This window comes from Erinaceus europaeus, chromosome 13 (assembly GCF_950295315.1).
Source record: "Erinaceus europaeus chromosome 13, mEriEur2.1, whole genome shotgun sequence".
NCBI classification, from domain to species: Eukaryota; Metazoa; Chordata; class Mammalia; order Eulipotyphla; family Erinaceidae; genus Erinaceus; species Erinaceus europaeus.
The window spans coordinates 12,470,037-12,492,491 of record NC_080174.1 but is presented as its reverse complement, the minus strand read 5'-3'; the positions used below and the strand labels follow the sequence as shown (position 1 = coordinate 12,492,491).

The 22,455-nt window shown below is 45.3% G+C and overlaps 1 protein-coding gene across 2 annotated transcripts in view; it reads left to right on the top strand.

The window, feature by feature from the left end:
* The window catches only part of MTHFD1L (methylenetetrahydrofolate dehydrogenase (NADP+ dependent) 1 like), a 196,838-nt gene that overhangs the window by 38,947 nt on the left and 135,436 nt on the right, over window positions 1-22,455 (top strand). For both annotated transcript variants that reach the window (XM_060205329.1, XM_016185142.2), the window contains exons 8-11: window positions 4,503-4,614; window positions 9,790-9,881; window positions 11,712-11,809; window positions 18,208-18,381. In XM_060205329.1, coding sequence (XP_060061312.1) covers window positions 4,503-4,614; window positions 9,790-9,881; window positions 11,712-11,809; window positions 18,208-18,381 — 476 coding nt within the window. The remainder of the gene's footprint in view (window positions 1-4,502; window positions 4,615-9,789; window positions 9,882-11,711; window positions 11,810-18,207; window positions 18,382-22,455) is intronic.

Sequence of the window (22,455 nt, the reverse complement as noted above, 5' to 3'; positions counted from 1 at the left end):
CCAGGCTGACTTTTTCAGATAGGGAGAGGAGAGGTCCACCCAGTGCGATTCTCAAGGTTTCCATGTGGTGCTGGAGACAGAATTCAGGGTTGCTCACTGTGGGCGTGGTAAAGCGAGTGCTGGTCCGGGTGAGCCATTTCTGGGCCCGTAAGTCAGAATAATTCGAGTCAGCAGGGGCTCTGCTCAAGGAAGCATCTGTCTGAATGACTGTCCCTTTGTATTGAGGACACAGGGATTCAAAGGTCTGGATGTCCCAGGTTTTCGTGCTAATTCACCTCTCCTTAAATTTAAAAAGAAAAAAATTCCCTTGGGGCCAAGTGATGGCGCACCTGATTGAATGCGTATGTTACAATGCACAAGGCCCCAGGTTCAAACCTCAGGTCCCCATCTGTAGGGGGGAAGTTCCGTGAGTGGTGACAGAATGCTGCAGGTGTCTTTCCTTCTCGACCTCCCCCTTCCCTCTTGATTTCTTTCCAAAACGTGGCTTATCCGGCATAAGGAGGTGCTGGGGATTGAACTGTCAATTTCTAGAGCTTGTACAGTTTAAATATTGAAGTTTGTTATTTTTGCTAAGTGCAGAGTTACAGCATTTTTTTCCTTTTTTTTTCCTCCAGGGTTATTGCTGGGCTTGGTGCCTGCACCATGAATCCACTGCTCTTGGAGACCATTTTTCCCCCTTTTGTTGCCCTTGTTGTTGTAGCCTCGTTGTGGTTATTATTATTACCATTGTTGATGTTGTTCATTGTTGGATAGGACAAAGAGAAATGGAGAGAGGAGGGGAAGACAGAGAGGGGGAGAGAAAGACAGACACCTGCAGACCTGCTTCACTGCCTGTGAAGCGACTCCCCTGCAGGTGGGGAGCCGGGTGCTCGAACCGGGATCCTTACGCTGGTTCTTGCGGTTTGCACCACATGCGCTTAACCCACTGCGCCACCGCCCAACCCCCCCCCCCCCCCCCCGCAGCATTTTTTTTAAAGTGACATTAGCATTACAACTTTATTCGTGTCACATTCCTGATAGTTGTACAACATTCAACCTACAAATTAAGTTAGGGAGTTAATCAAGGTTAAACATTGGGGTGCAAAGTCTGTAGTTACTTCACATCTGTCCTCCCTCTGTGTCCTCTCCCTGTTCTCTTAAAGGCCTGTGGCTTGGAGAAATAAGAGATTTTGAGGGATCTCAGCTTTGCTCCCACACACCCCATGCTGAGTGTCTGCATATCTCAGTCTTGCTGTTGTTATAACACTTCTTGGTCTCCTGCCCGATGAACTGGCAGTTCCCCAAACTGCTCACCACCACCCCACCCCCACACACACACACACTCTGGCCCCCCAGCCTCTTCAGAGAAAGCAGTGTTTTGTGATGAGGTAGGGTTTCAGGCTGACTCTGGCCCACGCCTTTGCCACTAGGGAGGAGAAAGTGGGACCAGCCGATGAGAAGATACTTCTTGAATTTTTGCTCATGGAAAAACCTTCCCTTGGCCTCCTCAGGTTATTGATGGAGTCAAGCCGCTGGCTCGGTCCCTTTCCAGAAAGAATCTGCCTCCACGGATGATGTGTGCCTCTGCACTGTGGGGTGTCTGGCTCCTTGCAACTGATTCACTCGGGCCTGGCGGGGAGGAGGGGAGTGGGGCCCCCAGTGAGATTGCTGAGATTTATAGTGAATGAAAAGAATGGGTCGTGTTAGACACAGCATATTGTAAGAGACTGTGTGATCCTTGATTTGGGTTTAATTCGCACTGTTGTAGGTAAAAGGGATAGTATACTTAAAAAAAAATTACTAATTTTAATTTTTAATTTACTTTCCCTTTTGTTGCCCTTTTTATTGTTGTAGTTATTATTGTTGTTGTCATTGATGTCATTGTTGTTGGGTAGGACAGAGAGAAATGGAGAGAGGAGGGGAAGACAGAGAGGAGGAGACAAAGATAGACACCTGCAGACCTGCTTCACCGCCTGTGAAGCGACTCCCCTGCAGGTGGGGAGCCGGGGGCCCGAACTGGGATCCTTACACTGGTCCATGTGCTTCACACCACATGTGCGTAACCCGCTGTGCTACCACCTGACTACCAAAAAAAATACTTTATTTATTTTTAATTGATTTGGTATAGGGACAGAGAACTTGAGAGGGAAGGAGGAGATAGAGATAGAGAAACAGAGAGACCTGTGGCACTTCTCCACCAATTCTGAATCATGCAGGTGGGGACTGGGGGCTTGAACCTGGGTCCTTGCGCATGATAGCATGAACGTTCTACCAGGTAAGCCACCACCTGGTCCGGGAAAATACACTTCCTTACTCCCATGTTTAAAATCTACTTCACAAGAGGCCTGGGAGGTAGCACAGTGGACTCTCGAGAGTATAGAGTCCAGAGTTTAATCCCTAGCATTGCCGGTGCTGTGGCGACCCTCTGGTTCTCTCTCTTTCATAAATGAATAAATACATCTTAAAATAAGTAAAATCCTCTTCCTGCGGCCAGGAGATAGTTGGGGGCCAGGGAGAACACCCTCCTTATAATGGTTTCTCCATTGAGGTCAAAGCCAGTGTCTTAGCCCTGTACCTCTCCCGAGAGCACCGGTTTTGAGTGACCAGGTAGGAGCAGGGCAGCCATGATGGATGTGGCTGTAGAGTGATGGCTTCTTGTCCTCATACTCATAAAAGAATAAACCAGCTGACCGGCGGTGAACCGGAGGAGTCCCCAAGGAAGTGAGGTTCCTACTCGAGCACTGACCTGCCCTCCTGTGGGTCCCAGGGAAGCTCCAGATGCGTCTCCTTGGATCACACAGCTGTGCGAGCTCCATGGCTCCAGAATTTGGAGTGACTTTCAACGAGCCTCCATTTTTCCTGCTGCCCACCCCCAACCTCCTGTTCTCTTACTCTTGCCATCAGTAGAGTTTTCCTTGTCCCACCATTTAAAAAAAAAATTCCACTGAATGGTGAAAACATGCAAGTGATAATAGTCTGAGTGTTTATGCCTCCGGGGTTATCGCTGGGGCTTGGTGCCTGCACGACGAATCTACTGCTCCTGGAGGCCATTTTTTCCCATTTTGTTGCCCTTGTTGTAGCCCTTGTTATTGTTGTTGTTGGATAGAACAGAGAGAAATGGAGAGAGGAGGGGAAGACAGAGGGGGAGAGAAAGACAGACACCTGCAGACCTGCTTCACTACCTATGAAGTGACGACCCCCCCCCCCCCCCCCGCAGGTGGGGAGCCAGGGGCTCGAACCAGGATTCTTACGCCGGTCCGTGTTTTGTGTCACCTGCTGCTTTACTGCCCGACCCCTCAAAAATCTTTATTTAATGAGGTTCAGGGCAGGACTGAGATCCTCATGCATGTGACAGCACTGCTGAGAAGACTCCCTTTCCTCATTTTTTAAAAAATGTTTTTATTAGTGATTTGAGGTGTTTTGTTTTTTTTCCCATTTTGTTACCTTTATCGTTGTTATTGATGTCATCGTTGTTGGATAGGACAGAGAGAAATGGAGAGAGGAGGGGAAGACAGAAGGGGAGAGAAAGACGGACACCTGTAGACCTGCTTCACTGCTTGTGAAGCGACCCCCCGGTAGGTGAGGAGCTGAGATCCTTACGTGGGTCCTTGTGCTTCAGGCCATGTGTGCTTAACCCGCTGTGCTCCTTCCTGGCCTCATTTTTCTACTCACACTTGGTGCGTGTAAATCACTACTCCTGTCCTCTGCACCAAATATCCATCCGTCCTCCAACCTGCCCTCCACCCCCCCATAAATCTTACAGTCCTCACACTTTACAAGACACATTTCTTTCTTTATTCATTTATTTACGAGTTCATTTGCGTTTGTCATCTAGATTGCACATCTGAGCCTAGCCATCTAGAAGTTGTCCTTCACTTCTGTACTTTACTCAACATCATCTCCAGTTCTCTTCATTTTTGTTCCACATGGTACGATTTCATCCTTTCTGACTGGAGTAGTGTTCCCTTGCATACATATCCCGTGACCTCTTCTCCCACTCGGGTGTCACTGGTCATTGTTGTTTCCTTACGTTAGACACTGCGAATAATACAGTGGTAAACGTCGGGGCATGCGTGTGTGCTTCCGTGGCCTGTGAGTATGTGTTTATGATAGTATTTCTGGATCATAGGATATTTCCATGTCATCTTTATTTTATTTATTTTGAGGAAGAAAAGAGAGAAAGAGGACATATACCACCGTACCGTTTCACCATCCATGGAGCTCCCATCCTCTTCCTGTTCTTTATGTGATGTTCCTGTGTGTTGCTGGGACTCAAACCTGGGACTTTGGGCATGCTAAAGAATGCCCTGTACTGGCTGTGCTCTCTACTGTTCCCTCAGAGGACATTTTTTTCGGATCTTGTTTAATTTCTAGGATGTGACTATTAAGCTCTCTTTGTATTCATCCAAGCTGGTAAGAAGTTGGGGAATAGATTGTCTCCTCAACCAGTTTCCTGCTCCTTAGAAATCATGTGACAGTAACCAGTACCCACATCTTCAAGCGATGTCCTTTTCTCTTTCCAGCTTCAAGAGGCTGACATTGTGGTCTTGGGCTCAGCCAAGCCAGACGAGGTTCCCTTGACTTGGATACAGCCAGGAACCATTGTGCTTAACTGTTCCCATGACTTCCTATCGGGTAAGTGTCCTCATGTGGGTGCCAGGCTGCAGGTGACAAGCGATGAATCAGCTTCTCCGTTCAGCAGGGGATGTGATCTCTAAATGCTAGCTGTTGTCATCCTGCGCACACAGGATGGAAATGATCACAATAGTCTATGAGGCTGGGGAGACAGCTTATAATGGTTATGCAGAAAGACTTTCATGCCTGAGGTTGCACAGGTCCCAGGTTCAATCCCCAGCATCACCATAAGCCAGAGCTGAGAAGTGCTCTGGTAAGAGGGAGGGCGAAAGAGAGAGAGAGAGAGAGAGAGAGAGAGAGAGAGAGAGAGAAACAATACCAAAAACTTCTTTTAATGAAGTGTAGGCCAGGTTTGAACCTGGATCATGCCCATGGCAAACTAACATAATTTTATTTATTTTTATTGCTTATTATTTATTTCTGGCATAGTATGTGTGATCTCACTACTCCTGAGATTTCTATTATTATTATTATTCAGGAGCTTCCCTTGGTGCAATAATGCCTCCCATGTGGTACCAGGATGCAAACCTGTTGTGTGCACTTCTCTCTGACTGCACTTTTAATTCAGTTTTTTAAAAAAATTTTTATATTTATTTTCCCTTTTGTTGCCCTTGTTGCTTTTATTGTTGTTGTCATTGATGTCAGGACAGAGAGAAATCGAGAGAGGAGGGAAAGGCAGAAAGGGGGAGAGAAAGATAGACACCTGCAGGCTTGCTTCACTACCTGTGAAGCAACTCCCCTGCAGGTGGGGACCTGGGGGCTTGAACTGGGATCCTTGTGCCAGTCCTTGCGCTTTGCACCCCATGCACTTAAACCACTGCGCTACTGCTTGACTCCCCTTTAATTCAGTTTTTAAGATCACTTTAATTCCGGGGCCCAGGCGGTGGCATACTCAGTTAAGCATACATATCACTATGCGTAAGGACCCGGGTTCAAGCCCCCACTCCCCATCTGTAGGTGGAGCGATTCATGAGCGGTGAAAAAGGTCTGCAGGTGTCTGTCTTTCTCCACTCCTCTCTACCTCCCCCCTTCCCTCTCAATTTCTTTTTATTTTTAAATATTTATTTATTTATTCCCTTTTGTTGCCCTTGTTGTTTTATTGTTGTTGTTTTTGATGTCATTGTTGTTGGATAGGACAGAGAGAAATGGAGAGAGGAGGGGAAGACAGAGAGGGGGAGAGAAAGATAGACACCTGCAGACCTGCTTCACCACTGAAGCGACTCCCTTGCAGGTGGGGAGCCGGGGGTTTGAACTGGGTTCCTTGCACCGCGTCAATTTCTCTTTATCCCTTTAAATAAAAATAGAAAGAAGGAGAAAAAAAAGGGAAAAAATGGCCACCGGGAGCAGTGGATTTGTAGTAGAGGCACTGAGCCCAAGCAGTAACCATGGTGACAAAAAAAAAACCCAACAGCCTTTTCATGTCTGAGGCTCAGATCCCAAGTTAAGTCTCCAGCACCAAGTTAAGTCCCCAGCACCCCAGCTGTGCTCTGAGACAACAGCAGTGACAAAAGGCAAAAAGCAAAGTAAACAGATAAACAGATCACAAACTGAAGGTTGAAAGATTTGACATAAATCATGAAATTTTCTTTTATTGGATAGAATTGATATTAAGATATTACTTCATTGCCATTTTTGACTCTTTTTACGTCACTAGGTTAACAAGTATTAAATGTAGAGAAGGAACAACAAAAAGTTACTTAAGTTCAGAAACTTTTTCTTCTAAGAAAGAGGTTTTAGTTTCTACAAGTTTTGTTTCTCGTTTCTCCTCTCTCCCTCATTTCCTTCTTTTCTCTCTCCCTTTCCTCCCTCTCTTTCTCCCTCTCTCTCACTTTCTTTCTCACCAGGGCTGTTGCTGGGGCTGAGTGTCTCCAGAACAAATCCACTACTCCTGGCAGCCTTTTTTCCTTGTGTTTCATAGGATAGGGATAGGAATTAGGCAGAGGATAGGGGGAAAGAGAGACATCTGTAGCACTGCTCTGCCACTTCAGATAGGAACTGAGAACTTGAACTTGAACCTGGATCCTTGTACATGGATCGCAATGTGTACACTTAGCCAGGTACACCACCACTTAGTCCCTCTGCACATTTTCCCCCCTAAAATTTAGAATGCACATGTATGGATGTGCTTTCTGCTATGTATAAAGCCTTCCTTGTGGTCCAGAAGGTGTCCCAATGCATGAAGTGCTGGACTCTCAAGCCTTGAGGTCTTGAGTTCGATCTATCCCTGGCATTACATATGCCAGAATGATGTTCTGTTGTGTTTCATTTTCTCTCCTTCTCTTGTTAATAAGTAAATAAATAAATCTGTAACAATCCTTTTTTTTTTTTTTTTTTTTTACAATTTTAAAAATTTATTAATGAGGAAGATAGGGGAAGAGAGAGAAAGAGAAAGAACCAGACATCACTCTGGTACATGTGCTACTGGGGATTGAACTCAGGACCTCATGCCTGAGAATCCAATGCTTTATCCACTGCGCTACCTCCCAGACCACCCTAACAATCCTTTTTTGGTTGATTTTAATCATGTTCTTTTCCATGCAAACCACTGGCTGAGACTATGGTGTAACTCTATAGCTGAAATAGTCCTCATTCATTTGGGGATTTGTGATTCTGTTTCAGGGATGGGTATTTATAAATCAATACTGGCTCTTAGAATGTAGCTTTCTGCCTCCCACCCCTTTATTTCTCATTTAAAGGTTGAGTAAAGAACAAGAGACATATTTCTCTCCCATACTGGTTGGACCAGACCTTAAGATCGCCTCTCTAGTGGTTCGAACAAAACAAAATAAATCTCACTCTCTAGACTCTTGGCTCTTGCCTTAATATGATTTATAAAATCGAAGTGTTGCTAATCTTTAAACAGTGCCCCAGGGATGTGATTTTGTAACGCCCTTACTATGCCTGAGAGGAGAACATCACAAAACACTTAGTCCTAAGTGTTCTTTGCCCTTTTTTTTTTTTTTTTTTTTTTTGCCATGGCACTGTCAGCAAAATGGATAATTTTAAAAAGGAAAATGGTCCAGAAGGCAAGAAAAACCAGTGCTGAATTTAAAAATGATGCTATTAGAAATGCTTCATTTCCCTAAGGCACAGCCTGTGCTGCAGTATTTCCCATGTGTGTTTACACTTCATAAACAGTCTGCCAGGGAAAGAGGGGAAAAGCACGATGCTTGTGGGCCTGTCTTTTGAACGCTGAGTAATCCAAACATGACTGTCCTCAAAATATGACTTCAGTTTTGATGGGCAATTTGAATTTTACTTCTCATATTATGGGGTTTCAGAGACCACCAAGACCAGTTCAGTCAAATTTGAGACTTTTTATTAAGCCGGCGACTACACTCAACAGCTAAAAGCATCGCTCAGGGTGCAGTCCTGAGCTCAGTGTAGCACAGCCATTTATAGGGGCAGGTGCAAGAAGCCAGCTAGGTTACAGAAGCCCAGCATGTGGCGGTTACCGCGGTCTGTTTCTGCGGTCAGGACAACCCGTTATAGAAACAGTCAACAATCAACAATTAATCTATCAATAATTTCAGAACACTAAGATCTACTTCTTGTTGGCAACTAAAGCAGTTGTACAAGTTCAGGATCAGGTCAAGATGGAGTCCGTTATGCTTAGGAAGTGGGGACCCTGTCACACTCGTGAATGTCACTCATATTATTCTTGGTTACCTAAGAGAGCCTAATATTTAACACTTTCTGGGCTTTTCCTATTAAGTGTTTGTTTTTTTTATCTACTTTCATGTGTATAAGTCAATTTGCTCTGTTGTTTGTATTTCATTTAAGTGATTTTTATGTGTTTTTTAGGCCCACATACTATACTATAACCAGGCACCTTACTTACTGCGTCACACTCAATTCTCACAACACTGTTAATGCTACAGACATTTTTTAAAAAAATATTTATTCCCTTTTCGTTGCCCTTGTTTTATTGTTGTAGTTATTATTATTATTGTTATTGATGTCATCGTTGTTGGATAGGACAGAAAGAAATCGAGAGAGGAGGGGAAGACAGAGACAGGGAGAGAAGCAGGTCTGCTAGACACCTGCAGACCTGCTTCACTGCTTGTGAAGCGATTCCCCTGCAGGTGGGGAGCCAGGGGCTCGAACCAGGATCCTTATTCCAGTCCTTGCACTTGGCGCCACGTGCACTTAACCTGCTGTGCTACCGCCCAACTCCCAACTACCAACATTTTAATGAAACATTCCCAAGCCACAATTGCTATTAAGAGATAGGGGCAGAATTTTATTTGTAAATACCCTGTATCAGGGAGTTGGGCAGTAGTACAGCAGGTTAAGCACAGGTGGCGCAAAGCACAAGGACCGGCATAAGGATCTTGGTTCGAGCCCCCGGCTCCCCACCTGTAGGGGAGTCGCTTCACAGGTGGTGAAGCAGGTCTGCAGGTGTCTCCCTTCCTCTTCCCCCCTCTGTCTTGCCCTCCTCTCTCCATTTCTCTCTGTCCTAGCCAATGACGACATCAATAACAACAACAATAATAACTATAACAATAAAACAACAAGGGCAACAAAAGGGAATAAATAAATAAATATTTTTTAAAACATCCTGTATCACTGAAGGCTGGGAGGTAGCATAGGACTTGTGTGTTCAAGGCTCTAGGTTTGATCTTCCATATGCCAGAGCTGAGGAGTGCTCTGTTCTCTCTCTCTCTCTCTCAAGTAAATAATTCTTGGGGGCTGAGTGGTGGTGCACCTAGTTAATTGCACATAGTACTAAGTGCAAGGGTCTGTTCAAGGATCTAGGTTTGAGCCCCTGGTTCCCCACCTGAAGGGGGAATGCTTCAGAAGCGGCAAAACATTTCTATAGGTGTCTATCTATCACTCTCTCTATCTCCCCTTCCTCTCTCAATTTCTCCCTGTCCTAGCAAATAAAATAATAATAAAAAAAATGGCCGCCAGGAGCATTGCTAGCACTGAGGTCCAGTGATAACCCTGGAAGCAAATACTACTACTAGCACGAATAGTAATAATTCTTTAGAAATTTAGTGTGACTATCAAGTCTGTGGCTCTGAGGCAGAGTTTCTCATGGTCCAACACAGAAATCCTAGCTCCCTTGCGTGACGCTACAATCATCATTTCATGCCATTGACTCTTTCCCGGTAATGGTTGGTTTTAAGTTTCAGCCTGGGGAAAGTCTTTGTTATCTCCACTCTTTTGTAGGGAAGCTTGGATGTGGCACTCCAGGGGTGAATTTCAGCAGTCTCTTTGCAGAAGATGATGTTAGTCTTCTAGCTGCAGCTCTGCGGATTCAGGTGGGTTCTGTCTTGTTCAGCAGACAGAGTTAAACACTTTACGCATACAATGTCACTTAATTCTCATGATAACCCTATAAGCTATTGTGATTCCCTTTATATTGATTTTGGAAGTGGAGTCTTGGAACATTATTGCCTTTTGTATAAGACTTAAGTGTGGGGCAGGGACTCAAATCAGGGTCTGTTATTTTAGCTATTGCTGGGTAATCAGTTACACCCCAAATCTCTAGTCACTTAAGCCCATAAACATTTGTCACATCACACTTTCTGTGGATAGACCTGGAAGCACTTCAGTTGGATGCTTTTGGAGAAGGGTGTCCTTGGATGATAATCAAGATGGAGTTCTAGGCCACCATATCACCTGACATCTTGACTAAAAGCCCGGGAGTCTTTTTCCAAGATGGCGCACTCCTTTGCTCTTTATGGTTGTTATTTCTTTCCTTGTCGGCCACTGGCAGGATGAACTTCATCTTGTCGTGATGCCCATGCAGTGACCACTTACTCCAGAATGGTCACTGCAACAGACAGAGCAAGAAGGAGGTGTGATGGTAGACTTCACACCGCAATCTCCAAAGGCCCTTTCCACCACTTCCCTTCTTCCTCCTGGCTAGAAGACAGCCACCAAGTCTACCTCCTTCCCAAGGGAGTTGGGCTGACAGTGGAACATGTTTGCTTCACAATGGCATGCCATATGTTTCTGTAAGGATTGTTAAATTCCTCCAAGTGCCAAGTTTTATTTATATAGGGTCCGGGTGGTGTTGCACATGAATGAGTATATATTACAATGTGCAAGCACCTAGGTTTGAGCCTCTTGTGACCCGCTGCAGAGGGCAAGCTTTGCAAGTGGTGAAGCAGTGTTGCAGCGCTCTCTCTCTCTCTCTCTCCCTCTCTCTCTCCCCTCGCTTTTTAAAAATATAACTCTTTAAAAATTATTTTTAAATTATTATTTCTTGGATAGAGACAGCCAGAAATTAAGAAGGAAGAAGGTGCTAGAGATGTTGCAGCCCTGCTTCACCACTCATGAAGCTTTCCTCCTGCAGGTGGGGGCCGAGGGCTTGAACCCTGGTCCTTTCACCCTGTAATATGAGCCTTTAATTAGGTGCACCACCACCCGGCCCCCCTCTCTCCCTCTGTATCACCTCCCTCTCTTAATTTCTGGTTATCTCTATCCAATAAATATATATATAAGTTTATTTGTCTATATAGACATTCAGTGATTCAGTTTGTCCTGTTAGGTCACCTGTGGAGAAATTGAGCTTGAGATGGCACTGCACATTTTGGAAGCTGATCATTCATGTGTTTCTCAGACTTTCCTTATTTTTCTTTGCTAACTGTGATGAACCCCTTCAGTGTAATTTCATCCATTGTCTTGATGTCTTTATACTACACTTATAGTAGTATAGTTGTATATATATATCTCCTTATCAAGAGACCTATATTTGGTAAACATTATTATTATTTAATAATGATCGACAAGATCATAGGCTACCAGGGGTACAATTTCACATAATTCCCATCACCATAGATCTGTATCTCATCCCCTCCATTGGAAGATTCCCAATTCTTTATTCCTCCGGGAGTATGGACCATAATTCTTAATGGGGTGTAGAAGGTGGAAGGTCTGGCTTCTGTAATTGCTTCTCCGCTGAACATGGGCGTTGGCAGGTCGAAGGAGGCCTGCCATTTATGTATCTGTGACTACAATTATTCCTTAAACTCTGGTCATTGCACAGCTTAACACCCCTGGAAAATATTTCTAGGGTTTAGCTCTAGGTACTGCCAAGCTCTTAAGTCCCTAACATGCTTTCCTTTCTCTTCCCCTCGGGGCAGAATATGGTCAGCAGTGGTCGGAGGTGGCTTCGAGAACAGCAGCATTCCCGGTGGAGACTCCACTGTCTGAAGCTTCAGCCTCTGTCCCCCGTTCCCAGGTATCCAGGCCATGTTTCCCTGCATGTGTCTTCTCACCAGAGCACGTCAGACAGCCACATTTGTCCTCTGAGTGTGGGTCACAGCTCTTGGTGTCACCAATTTGCTGCCCAATAGTTATCTCTGGCCAACGTGCTATTTGAGTGGCATGGCAGGGGGCTGGGGTGATTGTGGGTTCTGCTACAGTGGAGATCCCGCAAGTGTGTGAGGGTCCAAGTTCAATCCCTGGCACCAAATATGTCAGAGTGATGTTCTAATTTTCTCTCTCTCTACCCCCTTGCACCCCCAGGGTGATACATAAACAAATCTTTCAAAAATCACTATTAGACTTTTTTTCCTTGATTCTTCTTTTTTTTAATTTTCATTCAAGTTTAATACTAGCGAACAGAGTTGCCATATTTCCTTAGTTCCTTTTGTTTTTAATTAATTTTTATCGCTCCACCACTCTTGGTGGTCATTTTTTTTCCTTTTTATTTTTCCTTTTTTCTTTCATTGTTTGATGGAACAGAGAGAAGTTGAGAGGGGAAGAGGGCATAGGGTGAGAGAAAGAGAGACACCTACAGAACTGCTTCACCATTCTTGAAGCTTTCCCACTTGAAAGTGGGGTTGAGTGCATATTGCTCAAGGACTGGGCTGGGCGGTAGCACAGCGGGCCAAGTGCACATGGAGCGAAGTACAAGGACTGGCATAAGGAATCCGGTTCGAGACCCTGGCTCCTACCTGCAGGGAGTCCCTTCAGAAGCGGTGAAGCAGGTCTGCAAGTGTCTGTCTTTCTCTCCCCCTCTCTGTCATCCTCTCCTCTCTCGATTTCTCTCTGTCCTAGCCAATAACAACGGACAGCAATAACAACAAAAAAATAACTGCAGCAATGATAAACAACAAGAGCAACAAAAGAGAAAAAAGAGCCTTTAGGAGCAGTGGATTTGTAGTGCAGGCACCCCCGAGCTTCAGTAGTAACCCTGATGGCAACAAAACAAAACAAAACAAAACTGAGCAGGAACATGGATTCAAGCCCTCTGTCCCCACTACAGGGGTAAAGCTTTATGAGTGGTAAAGTAGGTGTCTCTCTGTCTCTCTCCCTCTGTATTTCCTCCTTCCCTCTGGATTTCTGACTGTCTATCCAACAAATAAGTGAAGATAATTTAAAAAAAGAATGAAAGAAAATAGGGGAACTGGTGGTGATACAGTAAGTTAAATGTCCATAGTACTAAGCAAAGGACCATTGCAAGGATCTGGATTTAAGCTCCCTTCTCCCCACCTGCAGTGGGGACTCTTCATGATCAGTGAAGCAGGTTTGAAGGTGACTATGTTTCTCTCTCTCCTTCTGTCCCCCTTCCCTCTCAATTTCTCTCTCCGACCCAATAAAAAATGGGGAAAATGGTAGCCAGGAGCAGTGGATTCTTGGTGCTGGCACCAAAGCCCCAGTGAAAACGTTGGATGGAAAACAACAACAAAACAGGAGAGTAGGGGCTTGGGTGGTAGCGCAGCAGGTTAAGCGCACATGGCGCGAAGCACGAGGACCGGCTTCCCACCTGCAGAGGGGTCACTTCACAAGCAGTGAAGCAGGTCTGCAGGTGTCTGTCTTTCTCTCCCCCTCTCTGTCTTCCCCTCCTCTCTCCATTTCTCTCTCTGTCCTATCCAACAATGATATCAACAACAACAATAACTACAACAACAATAACAACCAAAAAAGAAAAGAGGGATAAAAGGGAAAACTAAAAAAATAAACGGGAGACTAGAGATAATATAGTGATTATTGCAAAAAGACTTTCATGCCTGAGGCATCAAAGGTTCCAGGTTCAGTCCCCAGTTACCACCGTAAGGCATAGTTGAGCAGTGTCTGGTAAAATAATAATAATAATAATAATAATAATAAAGTGAAAAATAATAATAAGATAAACGTTGACAAAAATTTCTGTGATGAACTATTTGGAAAATGCTTCTTGCCAGCATCTGAAATGCGTAACGTGTGTGTGGGCTTGCTTTGCAAGGACGTGTAGGTTTTGAACCTGGCTTTAAATCCCCAAGCAAACGCCCCTCTGCACGGCCACCGAGCCAAGCTGTCTGAGGCAGCTTCACCAAGCACATCGTACTCTGCTCTCTGCCAGGATCTTCTGCTCCCCACCAGAGGGAGGCTTTCACCGCAGTGGTCTTTATGGCAGCGTCAGCTACATGTTCTCTCTCTTATCAGTTTGGAAAGACAAGTGGTAGGGTGCAATCTCATTATGAGCTTTTAGAAAGACTAGTTAGATGAAGACATCTGAGCCAGGGACATTGCTTTACCAGTTCCTTCTCCTTCTCCTTCTCTCTCCTCCTCCCTCCCTCCCTCTCTCGCTCCTCCTCCTCCTCCTTTCCTATTTATTTATTTATTTATTTATTTATTCCCTTTTGTTGCCCTTGTTGTTTTTTATTGTTGTAGTTCTTACTGTTGTTGGATAGGACAGAGAGAAATGGAGAGAGGAGGGGAAGCCAGAGAGAGGGGGGACAGAAAGACAGACACCTGCAGACCTGCTTCGCCGCCTGTGAAGCGATTCCCCTGTAGGTGGGGAGCCGGGGGCTCGAACCAGGATTCTTAAGCCAGTTCTCGTGTTTGTGCCACCGGCGCTTAACCCGCTGTGCTCCCATCCGACTCCCCTTTTCTTCTTTTTTAAACATGTGTAAATTCATTAATTTGTTTATTTAGAGTGACCAGAGCAGCACTCTTGTATATACAGTGTGGGAATCAAACCAGGGACTTCACTCATGCTGTTCCATTGGTCTGCCTATCGAACCACCATCCTAGACATTTTTTCCCCCTAAGATTTTGAAAATGTCACTATTGGGGGCCAGGCGGTGGTACACTTGTGAACGTGTCTGAGGACCCATGTTCAGGACCCTGACTCCTCACTGGCAGGGGGGAAGCCTCACAAGCAGTGAAGCAGTGCTGTAGGTGTCTGTCTTTCTCCCTCTCCTTCTTGATCTCCCTCTCAACTTCTCTCTGTCCTTTCAAATTAAATAAGTAATATTCAAAAGCTTGAAAGAGAAAATGTTATTTATTTATTGAAGAAGACCAGAGCACCAGAAGCCTGGCATATGTGGTGCTGGGAGTCAAACCAGGGACCTCAGACAAGTAAGTCCTGCACTCTACCCACTGTGTAATCTTCCCTCCCCTCCATCCTCTTCTTTGTTTTTATTTGTTTACTTTTCCCACCGGGGTTATTGCTGGTGCTCAGTGCCTGCTTGGTTCCACTATTCCCAGCAGCCAACCCCTCACCTCTTTTTTCTTTCTTTTTGAAAGAGGGAGTGAGAGACAGAAGGGATACCTGCCATACTGCTCCGCCACTTGTGAAGCTCTCCCTCTGCTGCAAGGCTTGAACCTGTGTCCTGACACATGGCAACATATATGCTCTCCTGTGTGTCACTGCCTGGCCCTCTCTTCCAGGTTCTTGAATCAATCCTCTCTGGCATTGCCTCAGGCCTGAGAGTCTCTTTGTATAAACAGTATGCTATCTCCTTTGCCCTCAGAGAGATTTTCAAAGATGAAAATATTTAATAAGTTGTGATCCAGGGACTGGGGAAATAGCATAATGGTTCTGCAAAAAAGACCTTTTTTTGCCTGCAGTGCTCGATGCTGCACTATGAATTCACTGCTCCTGAAGGCTATTTTCTCCATTTTTCTTGCCCTATTGTTGCTGTTGTTGTTGGATAGGACAGAGAGAAATTGAGGGCGGGGGAGAGAGACACTTGGCAGACCTGCTTTACTACTTGTGGAGCAATCCCCCTGCAAGTGGGGAGCTGGAAACTCGAACCGGGATCCTTTAGCTGGACTTTTATAGCTGAGAATCTGAGGTCTCAGGTTCGATCCTTGGCACTGCTATAAGGCAAAGCTGATCAGTGCTCTGGCCTATTTCTCTGTCTCTTATTCTTATTTCTTTCATTAAAATGACAAACACACACTGGAGAGAGACAGAACGAAATTGAGAGGGACGGGGAAGACAGAGAGGAAGAGAGACACCTGCCACCCTGCTTCACTGCTTACAGGGCTTTGCCCTGCATGTGGGCACTGGGAGCTTGAGCTAGGGTCCCGGACATAGGAGCCTGTCAACTCAACTAAGTGTGCCACCAGCCAGACTTTTTTTTTTTTCCAGCTGTGGCCCAGAAGGTGATGCAGTGGCTAACACGTTGGATTCTTGGGATACAAGGTCCCAAGTTCGATCCCCAGCATCACTTATGCCAGAATGATGCTCTGATTCTGCTCTCCTTCAAATAAATAGATTTATCAAATAAATCTTTAAAAAGCTATAGCATATAAGCAATGTAGTTTGTTTTTTTTTTTTAATGAAACCAGTATTGTCAAATAAGATACAAAAAACTCTTTTAGCTAAATCAAAATAAATTCTACTTAGGGTGAGCAGTGTGTTGTAATTGCTCAATCAGATTTGACTTACAGAGTCCCGGGGGAGAAAAAGGCAGCCTGGGGAGTTTATAAATCACTCCTTTAATCAAAATGATATTACAGTCACTCTAACTCATGAAGAGAAGGCCTCGGAGGTTTGCCAAGCATGAGCTCTTCAATTTCAGGAATTTGGTGGGGGGTGGGGTGGGGTGGGGTGGGGAGAGAGACAGTGAAGAGAGTCTGGCAGCAAGTGGAAGTGAGTGATGGGCATGGGCTGTGGAGAGGCCAGGGAGGAGGGCTACGGAGGGAAATTTGGGGGCGTCTGGTAGGGAAGGAACTGACTGGAGGCACTATGCTCATTCCATATCCACTCAAGTTGTCGGTCCTCCTCCTCCCAGCAGGGACCCTGCTTCCCTCAGAGTAATAGAGACTGGAAGGAAGTTTGCCCTCGTCTCTTGTGCTAAAGTCTGGCTTCCCTGGGGTGATGGGGGAGAATGTGGGGGAGCAGGAGAGCTGGGGGTAGATTTCCAGCAGTGACTGCCGGCCACTGAGGTAGGGGTGGGGATAAGCCGTCTCTTACTCCCAGAGAGCCCCCTACCTCCCCAGATATGCTCCAGGGCTTATTGAATAGTTTGCCGTATATATGTTCGGGGGTGGAGTGGCATTGAACCTGGGCCATGTACATGGCGAGGCAGACACCATGCAGGACAGCAGCCTTTTTAGTACATTATCCTTAATTTTCAGGGGAGGAGGAAGGGAAAGAACAGATATGAGTCTTGAACCCAGGACCAAGAACTTAGGTTACTTTGTGAGCTCATCTTCTAGTCCCTGGTTATTTATAGTTTATTTATTTTGAAGAGAGACTGAGAGAGAAGGGGAAGGAGAGACACCTGCAAGATTGTTTCACTGCTCAGGAAGCTTCGCCCCTGCAGCTTGGAACCTGGGGCTTGAAGCCTGGTCCTCGAGTCTCGTAATGTGTACATTTTATCAGGTGTGCCGCCACTTTGACCCCTTTATTGATTTCATTTCAATGAGAGAGCTGATACAGAGAGAAAGGCCAAAGAAAGTTCAGGTTTATGGTGGTGCTGGGGATAGAACCTGGGACCTCAGATCCTTGGGCATGAAAATCTTTTGCAGAACCATTATGCTGTCTCCCCAGCCACTTTCCCCTGGTGTAAACTGTTTTTATCTTTGTTTTTAAACATTTATTTAGAGATAGCTCACCAGGGATAGTATATACTTTGCCATGTAAGCAATTTCGGTTCAATCCCTGTCACCACTTGGGAATGCTCCAGTGCTGTGATGTCTCCTCTCTCTGTTTCTCTCTCCCCCTTTCTGTCAGAATGAAAAGCACTCACTGGGAGTCAGGTGGTAGCGCAGCGGGTTAAGCGCACGTAGCGCAAAGCACAAGGATCGGCATAAGGATCCCAGTTTGAGCCTCCGGCTCCCCACCTGCAGGGGAGTCGCTTTACAAGTGGTGAAACAGGTCTGCAGGTGTCTATCTTTCTCTCCCCCTCCACTCTCCATTTCTCTCTGTCCTATCCAACAATGATGACATCAATAACAATAATAAAACTAATAACTACAATAATAAAACAAGGGCAACAAAAAGGAATAAGTAAATAAATATTGAAAACATACATATATGAAAACCACTCAGGAGCAGTGAAATCTAGAGTGAGCAAGGCCCAGGCTCAGCAATATATATATTTATCTGTAGCAGAGAGCACCAGTCTGGCACATGCAGTGCCAGAGATCAAACCCGGGGCCTCAAGCATACAAGGCCTGTGCTCTGAGCTACCCACTGAGCCACCTCCCCAGCTGCCCTTTCTGAACTTCCTCTCTGGGAAAGTGTCCCCTTTTCTCACGCATGCTAATTGCTAGCAATCCTGCTGGCTGCAGCCTGAGTTTAGGACTGACCACAGAGCGAGCCACTGATGGAAGGAATTCTTGGCTGCTCTGTGCTCCACCAGAGACCACCTAAGCTGAGAATGTCTCTCTCCTCTGTGTCTCCTCTCTATCCAGCGATATCGAAATTTCCAGAGCCCAGACACCCAAAGCCGTGGATGTCCTTGCCAAGGAGATCGGGTTGCTCGCAGATGAAATTGAGATGTACGGCAGGAGCAAAGCCAAAGTCCGTCTGTCCCTGCTGGAAAGACTGAAGGACCAAGCAGATGGGAAATACGTCATCGTAGCCGGGTAAGAGTCCACGTAGGCAAAGACTTTCTTCCTTGTTGATGCCCACCTACAAACCTTCATTCAACCCATCTTCTCAAATTAGACATCCTAGTGGGTGGGGGAGATAGCATAGTGGTTCTGCAAAGAGACTCTCATGCCTGAGGCTCCAAAGTCCCAAGTTCAATTCCTCACACCACAATAACCCAGAGCTGAGCAGTGTTTTGGTAAAAATAAATAAATAAAATAATAAAAAAGTCAAATTTGACATCCTTCTGTCCCTGTCACCTGGCATTCCTGTCTTTAATGGGAGGTATGTTACTGCTTTTTGTGTCAATCACGCTTCACAGAAAAGGAACCATAGCATTTACCTAATTCAATGGTGTTATTTTTTATCTTTATTCTTTTACCAGCTGTTCAGGTCTGGCTTATGGTGCAGAGGATTGAATCTGGGGTTTCCTCAGGCATGAGCATCTTTTTGCATAACCATTATGCTGTCTGTCTCCACCCTCATTTATTTTTCTTCTCATCTTGTTTTGCTCCCTCGTGGGTTTCTCCTTCCATCCTTCCTTCCATTTTTTCTCTCTTCTATACGAATAGCCAGTATAATAGTTGACAACAAAATATTCTGAACTGATAAAATAAAAAAATAAAAAATATATTTTATTGATTTTTAACGAGAGAAAAGCAAAGAATGAGAAAGACTAAAAGCCCTGCTCAGCTCTGGCTTATGGTGGTGCTGGGGTTTGAACCTGGGACTTCAGAGCCTCAGTCATGAAAGTCTTTTGTAGAACTATTCTGTTATACTCTCCAGCCACCCCCTCTGATTTTTTATTGTTATTATTTGAAAAGACAGAGAAAATGAGAAGGAAGCAGAGATAGGGAGAGAAAAAAGGAGATAGCTGCGACACTGCTTTACCATTTACGAAACCTCCTCCCTGATGGTGGAAACTGGGGGTTTGAACTCTGTTCCTTGTGCATTGTCATATGTGCTCAGCCAGGTGCGCCACCACCCAGTCCCTGAACCAATTTTTTTTTTCTTTTGCCTCCAGGGTTATTGCTAGGGCTCAGTGCTTGCACTATGAATCCACTGCTCCTGGAGGCCATCATTTCCCCACTGTTGTTGCTGCTACTGTTGTTGGATAGAACAGAGAGAAATTGAGAGAGGAGGGGGAGATAGAGGGAGATAAAGATAGACACCTGCAGATTTGCTTCACTGCTTGCAAGGCGACCCCCACATTCCACACGTGGGACCTGGGGGCTTGAACCAGGATCCTTGAGCCCATCGTTGTGCTTTGTGCTATGTGTAATTAGCCTAGTGCGCCACTGCCTGACCCTCTTAGCTGACTTTTTAAAAATATTTATTTATTTATTCCCTTTTGTCGCCCTTGTTTGATTATTATAGTTTATTATTCTTGTCGTCGTTGTTGGGTAGGACAAAGAAAATTGAAGAGAGGAGGGGAAGATGGGGGGAGAAAGAGAGACACCTACAGACCTTCTTCACTATCTGGAGCGATTCCCCTGCAGGTGGGGAGCTGGGGGCTCGAACCAGGATCCTTAAGCTGGTCCTTGTGCTTTGCGCCACGTGCGCTTAACCCGCTGTGCTACCGCCTGGCTCCCCTTAGCCGAATTTTTATGATGCTCTTAGATGTGACAGTTCAATAGGAAAAGTATAGGTCATTGCACGGAACGTGGCTTCTTGTCATCTCACTAATGTCCTTCCTGTTCCGGATTCATGTTACAAGAGTACTGCTATCCTTTCTTGCATTATTCAGTTGATGTTGGATCACTTTCATTCAGTGTGCTCATTGTATGCAGGCTGAATGCACTTTTGATTAAAAAAGAAGTTTATGGATCTTTTTCCTCTTCAAAAACAGACCGTCACCAGCTGAAAAATGATAGAAAACAAGGGATTTTGAATATTTGTCTAAGGTGAGCTGAGGGAAATAGATAGAAATTCCTTTGCTGTCTTGAAATTTATACACACCGGCTAATGATTTACAGGTCCGGCCGCAAGGTCCTGAGACTCAGAGGCTGACATTTTCCATATCTCGATTCCGTATTAACTTTCTCAGTTTCTTTTCCTGGTGGATAAAAATCACACAGCCTCATTATAAAAGTAAGATATGTCAGGGTATAATGGTTATACAAAGAGACTCATGTCTGCGGCTCCAAAGTCTCAGGTTCAATCCCCCAAACCACCGTAAGTCAGAGCTCAGCAGTGCGCTGAAAAGAAAGGAAGAAAGGAAGGAAGGGAAGGAGGGAGAGAGAGGGAGAGAGAAAGGGAAGGAAGGAAGGAAGGAAGGAAGGAAGGAAGGAAGGAAGGAAGGAAGGAAGAAAATGCAGAAAGTGTAAGGAAGCAGACCTAGAGGGCATCTTCAAGATCACATCTGCTCACACCAGTGCTCCTTCCTAAAGATAATGGGCATCTGCCTGTGCTATTATGTAAGCAAGTATCATTCCAGTGTGTGGAGCCATGGGTTCATTATTTGTCGGGCTAGTGTGGGGGTGCCTCTTCCCAGGCACGTACTCTCTGGGTTCAAGAGACTGAGACCAGAGCCAGCCTGGGCTGCTACTCTCTCAGCAACGCAAGGGAGATGACTCATGAACCAAGCTCGTGGTGAGGAAATGCAATTCTTTATTGATCAGAGAGCCAAGGCTTTTAAAGGGCAGACCCGGAAGTGGCAAGTCAGAAATGGAAATCGCTAGGAAAGGGGCAGAGAAAAGCAAAAGGGGCTGGCAAGGTAGAAACTTCATTAGCAACTTTTGGGAGGGTTCTAACTGGTAAGATTAATACTACCCTGCTGGCAGGGAGGGTCTCGAGAGTAGGAAGAAGACAGATCAAAGGAATGGAATGGGTGGGGATCTTTCAGGCAAAACGGTGATTATGTAGATAAGTCATAGTATCAGGAATGCAGGGTGCTTTGTGAGGCTGTCAACAATTCTTGAATCTTCTGGGCAAAGGAGTTAGTTGCAGAGCAAAGATGGAAATAAATGCCTGGATGGAGGTGCATTCTGACTGTTGTGGTTCCTACAACTTCTGGTGCCACAGGGATGCCACCTTTTTCTTCTTTCTGTGTTTTTCTTTCTTTCTTTTTTTTTCTTTTTCTTGTCATCACCAGAACTACACCACTCCCGCACCTTTTTTTTTTTCAGGATGAGAGTTGAATAGAGACAAAGAGGCAGAGGGTAAGACGGAGTGAGTGAAAGAGTCACAGTGCTACACCTTCTTTTACTGCAGTGGGGGCTGGATTTGAACCTGGGTTGTGCCCAGCGCACGAGAAAGTAGCGTACTCTGCAAGTGAGCTGTTTAGCTGCCCAGAGGTACCCTGCGATGGAGCCAGTTCTCTTCGGTTGGACACTAAGGTTGTCTCTCAGTTTAGAATGTTGTAAAAGGTGCTGAAATGAACAGCTTTGCTCTTCGATCATTTTGCATTACTTCAAGGAGGTCATTTAAGAAACAAACAAAAAATACGAATTAATTTAAAGTTGCCAACAACTTGAGATAAAGCCATGAATAAGGCAAGCTAGCCATAATATGGTCATTTTTAGGGAGCAGTCGTTTCTCCCTCTCTCCGCCATCCTCTGCTGGCTTTGTCCACCTCCTCTTTTCCTAGCTCGTCTGTTGGAGGGAGAGAGGTAAGGACCGTCAGGGCCTTTGCAAGTGACTCAATAGTTATGGTTTTAAGGGATTTTTTTTTAATATTTATTTTATTTATTTATTCCCTTTTGTTGCCCTTGTTGTTTTTTTTTATTGTTGTAGTTATTATTGTTGTTGTCGTTGTTGGATAGGACAGAGAGAGATGGAGAGAGGAGGGGAAGACAGAGAGGAGGAGAGAAAGATAGACACCTGCAGACCTGCTTCACCGCCTGTGAAGCGACTCCCCTGCAGGTGGGGAGCCGGGGTTCGAACCGGGATCCTTATGCCGGTCCTTGTGCTTTGCGCCACCTGCGCTTAACCTGCTGCGCTGCAGCCCGACTCCCTTTAAGGGATTTTTTTACCTCAGTGTCAGCACTGAGGTGGCTTACATCTGCTGCTTCTAGGTTCCAGGTTCACTCTGGCTGGACTCCCAACCTGAGCGGAGTCCTTCACAACCT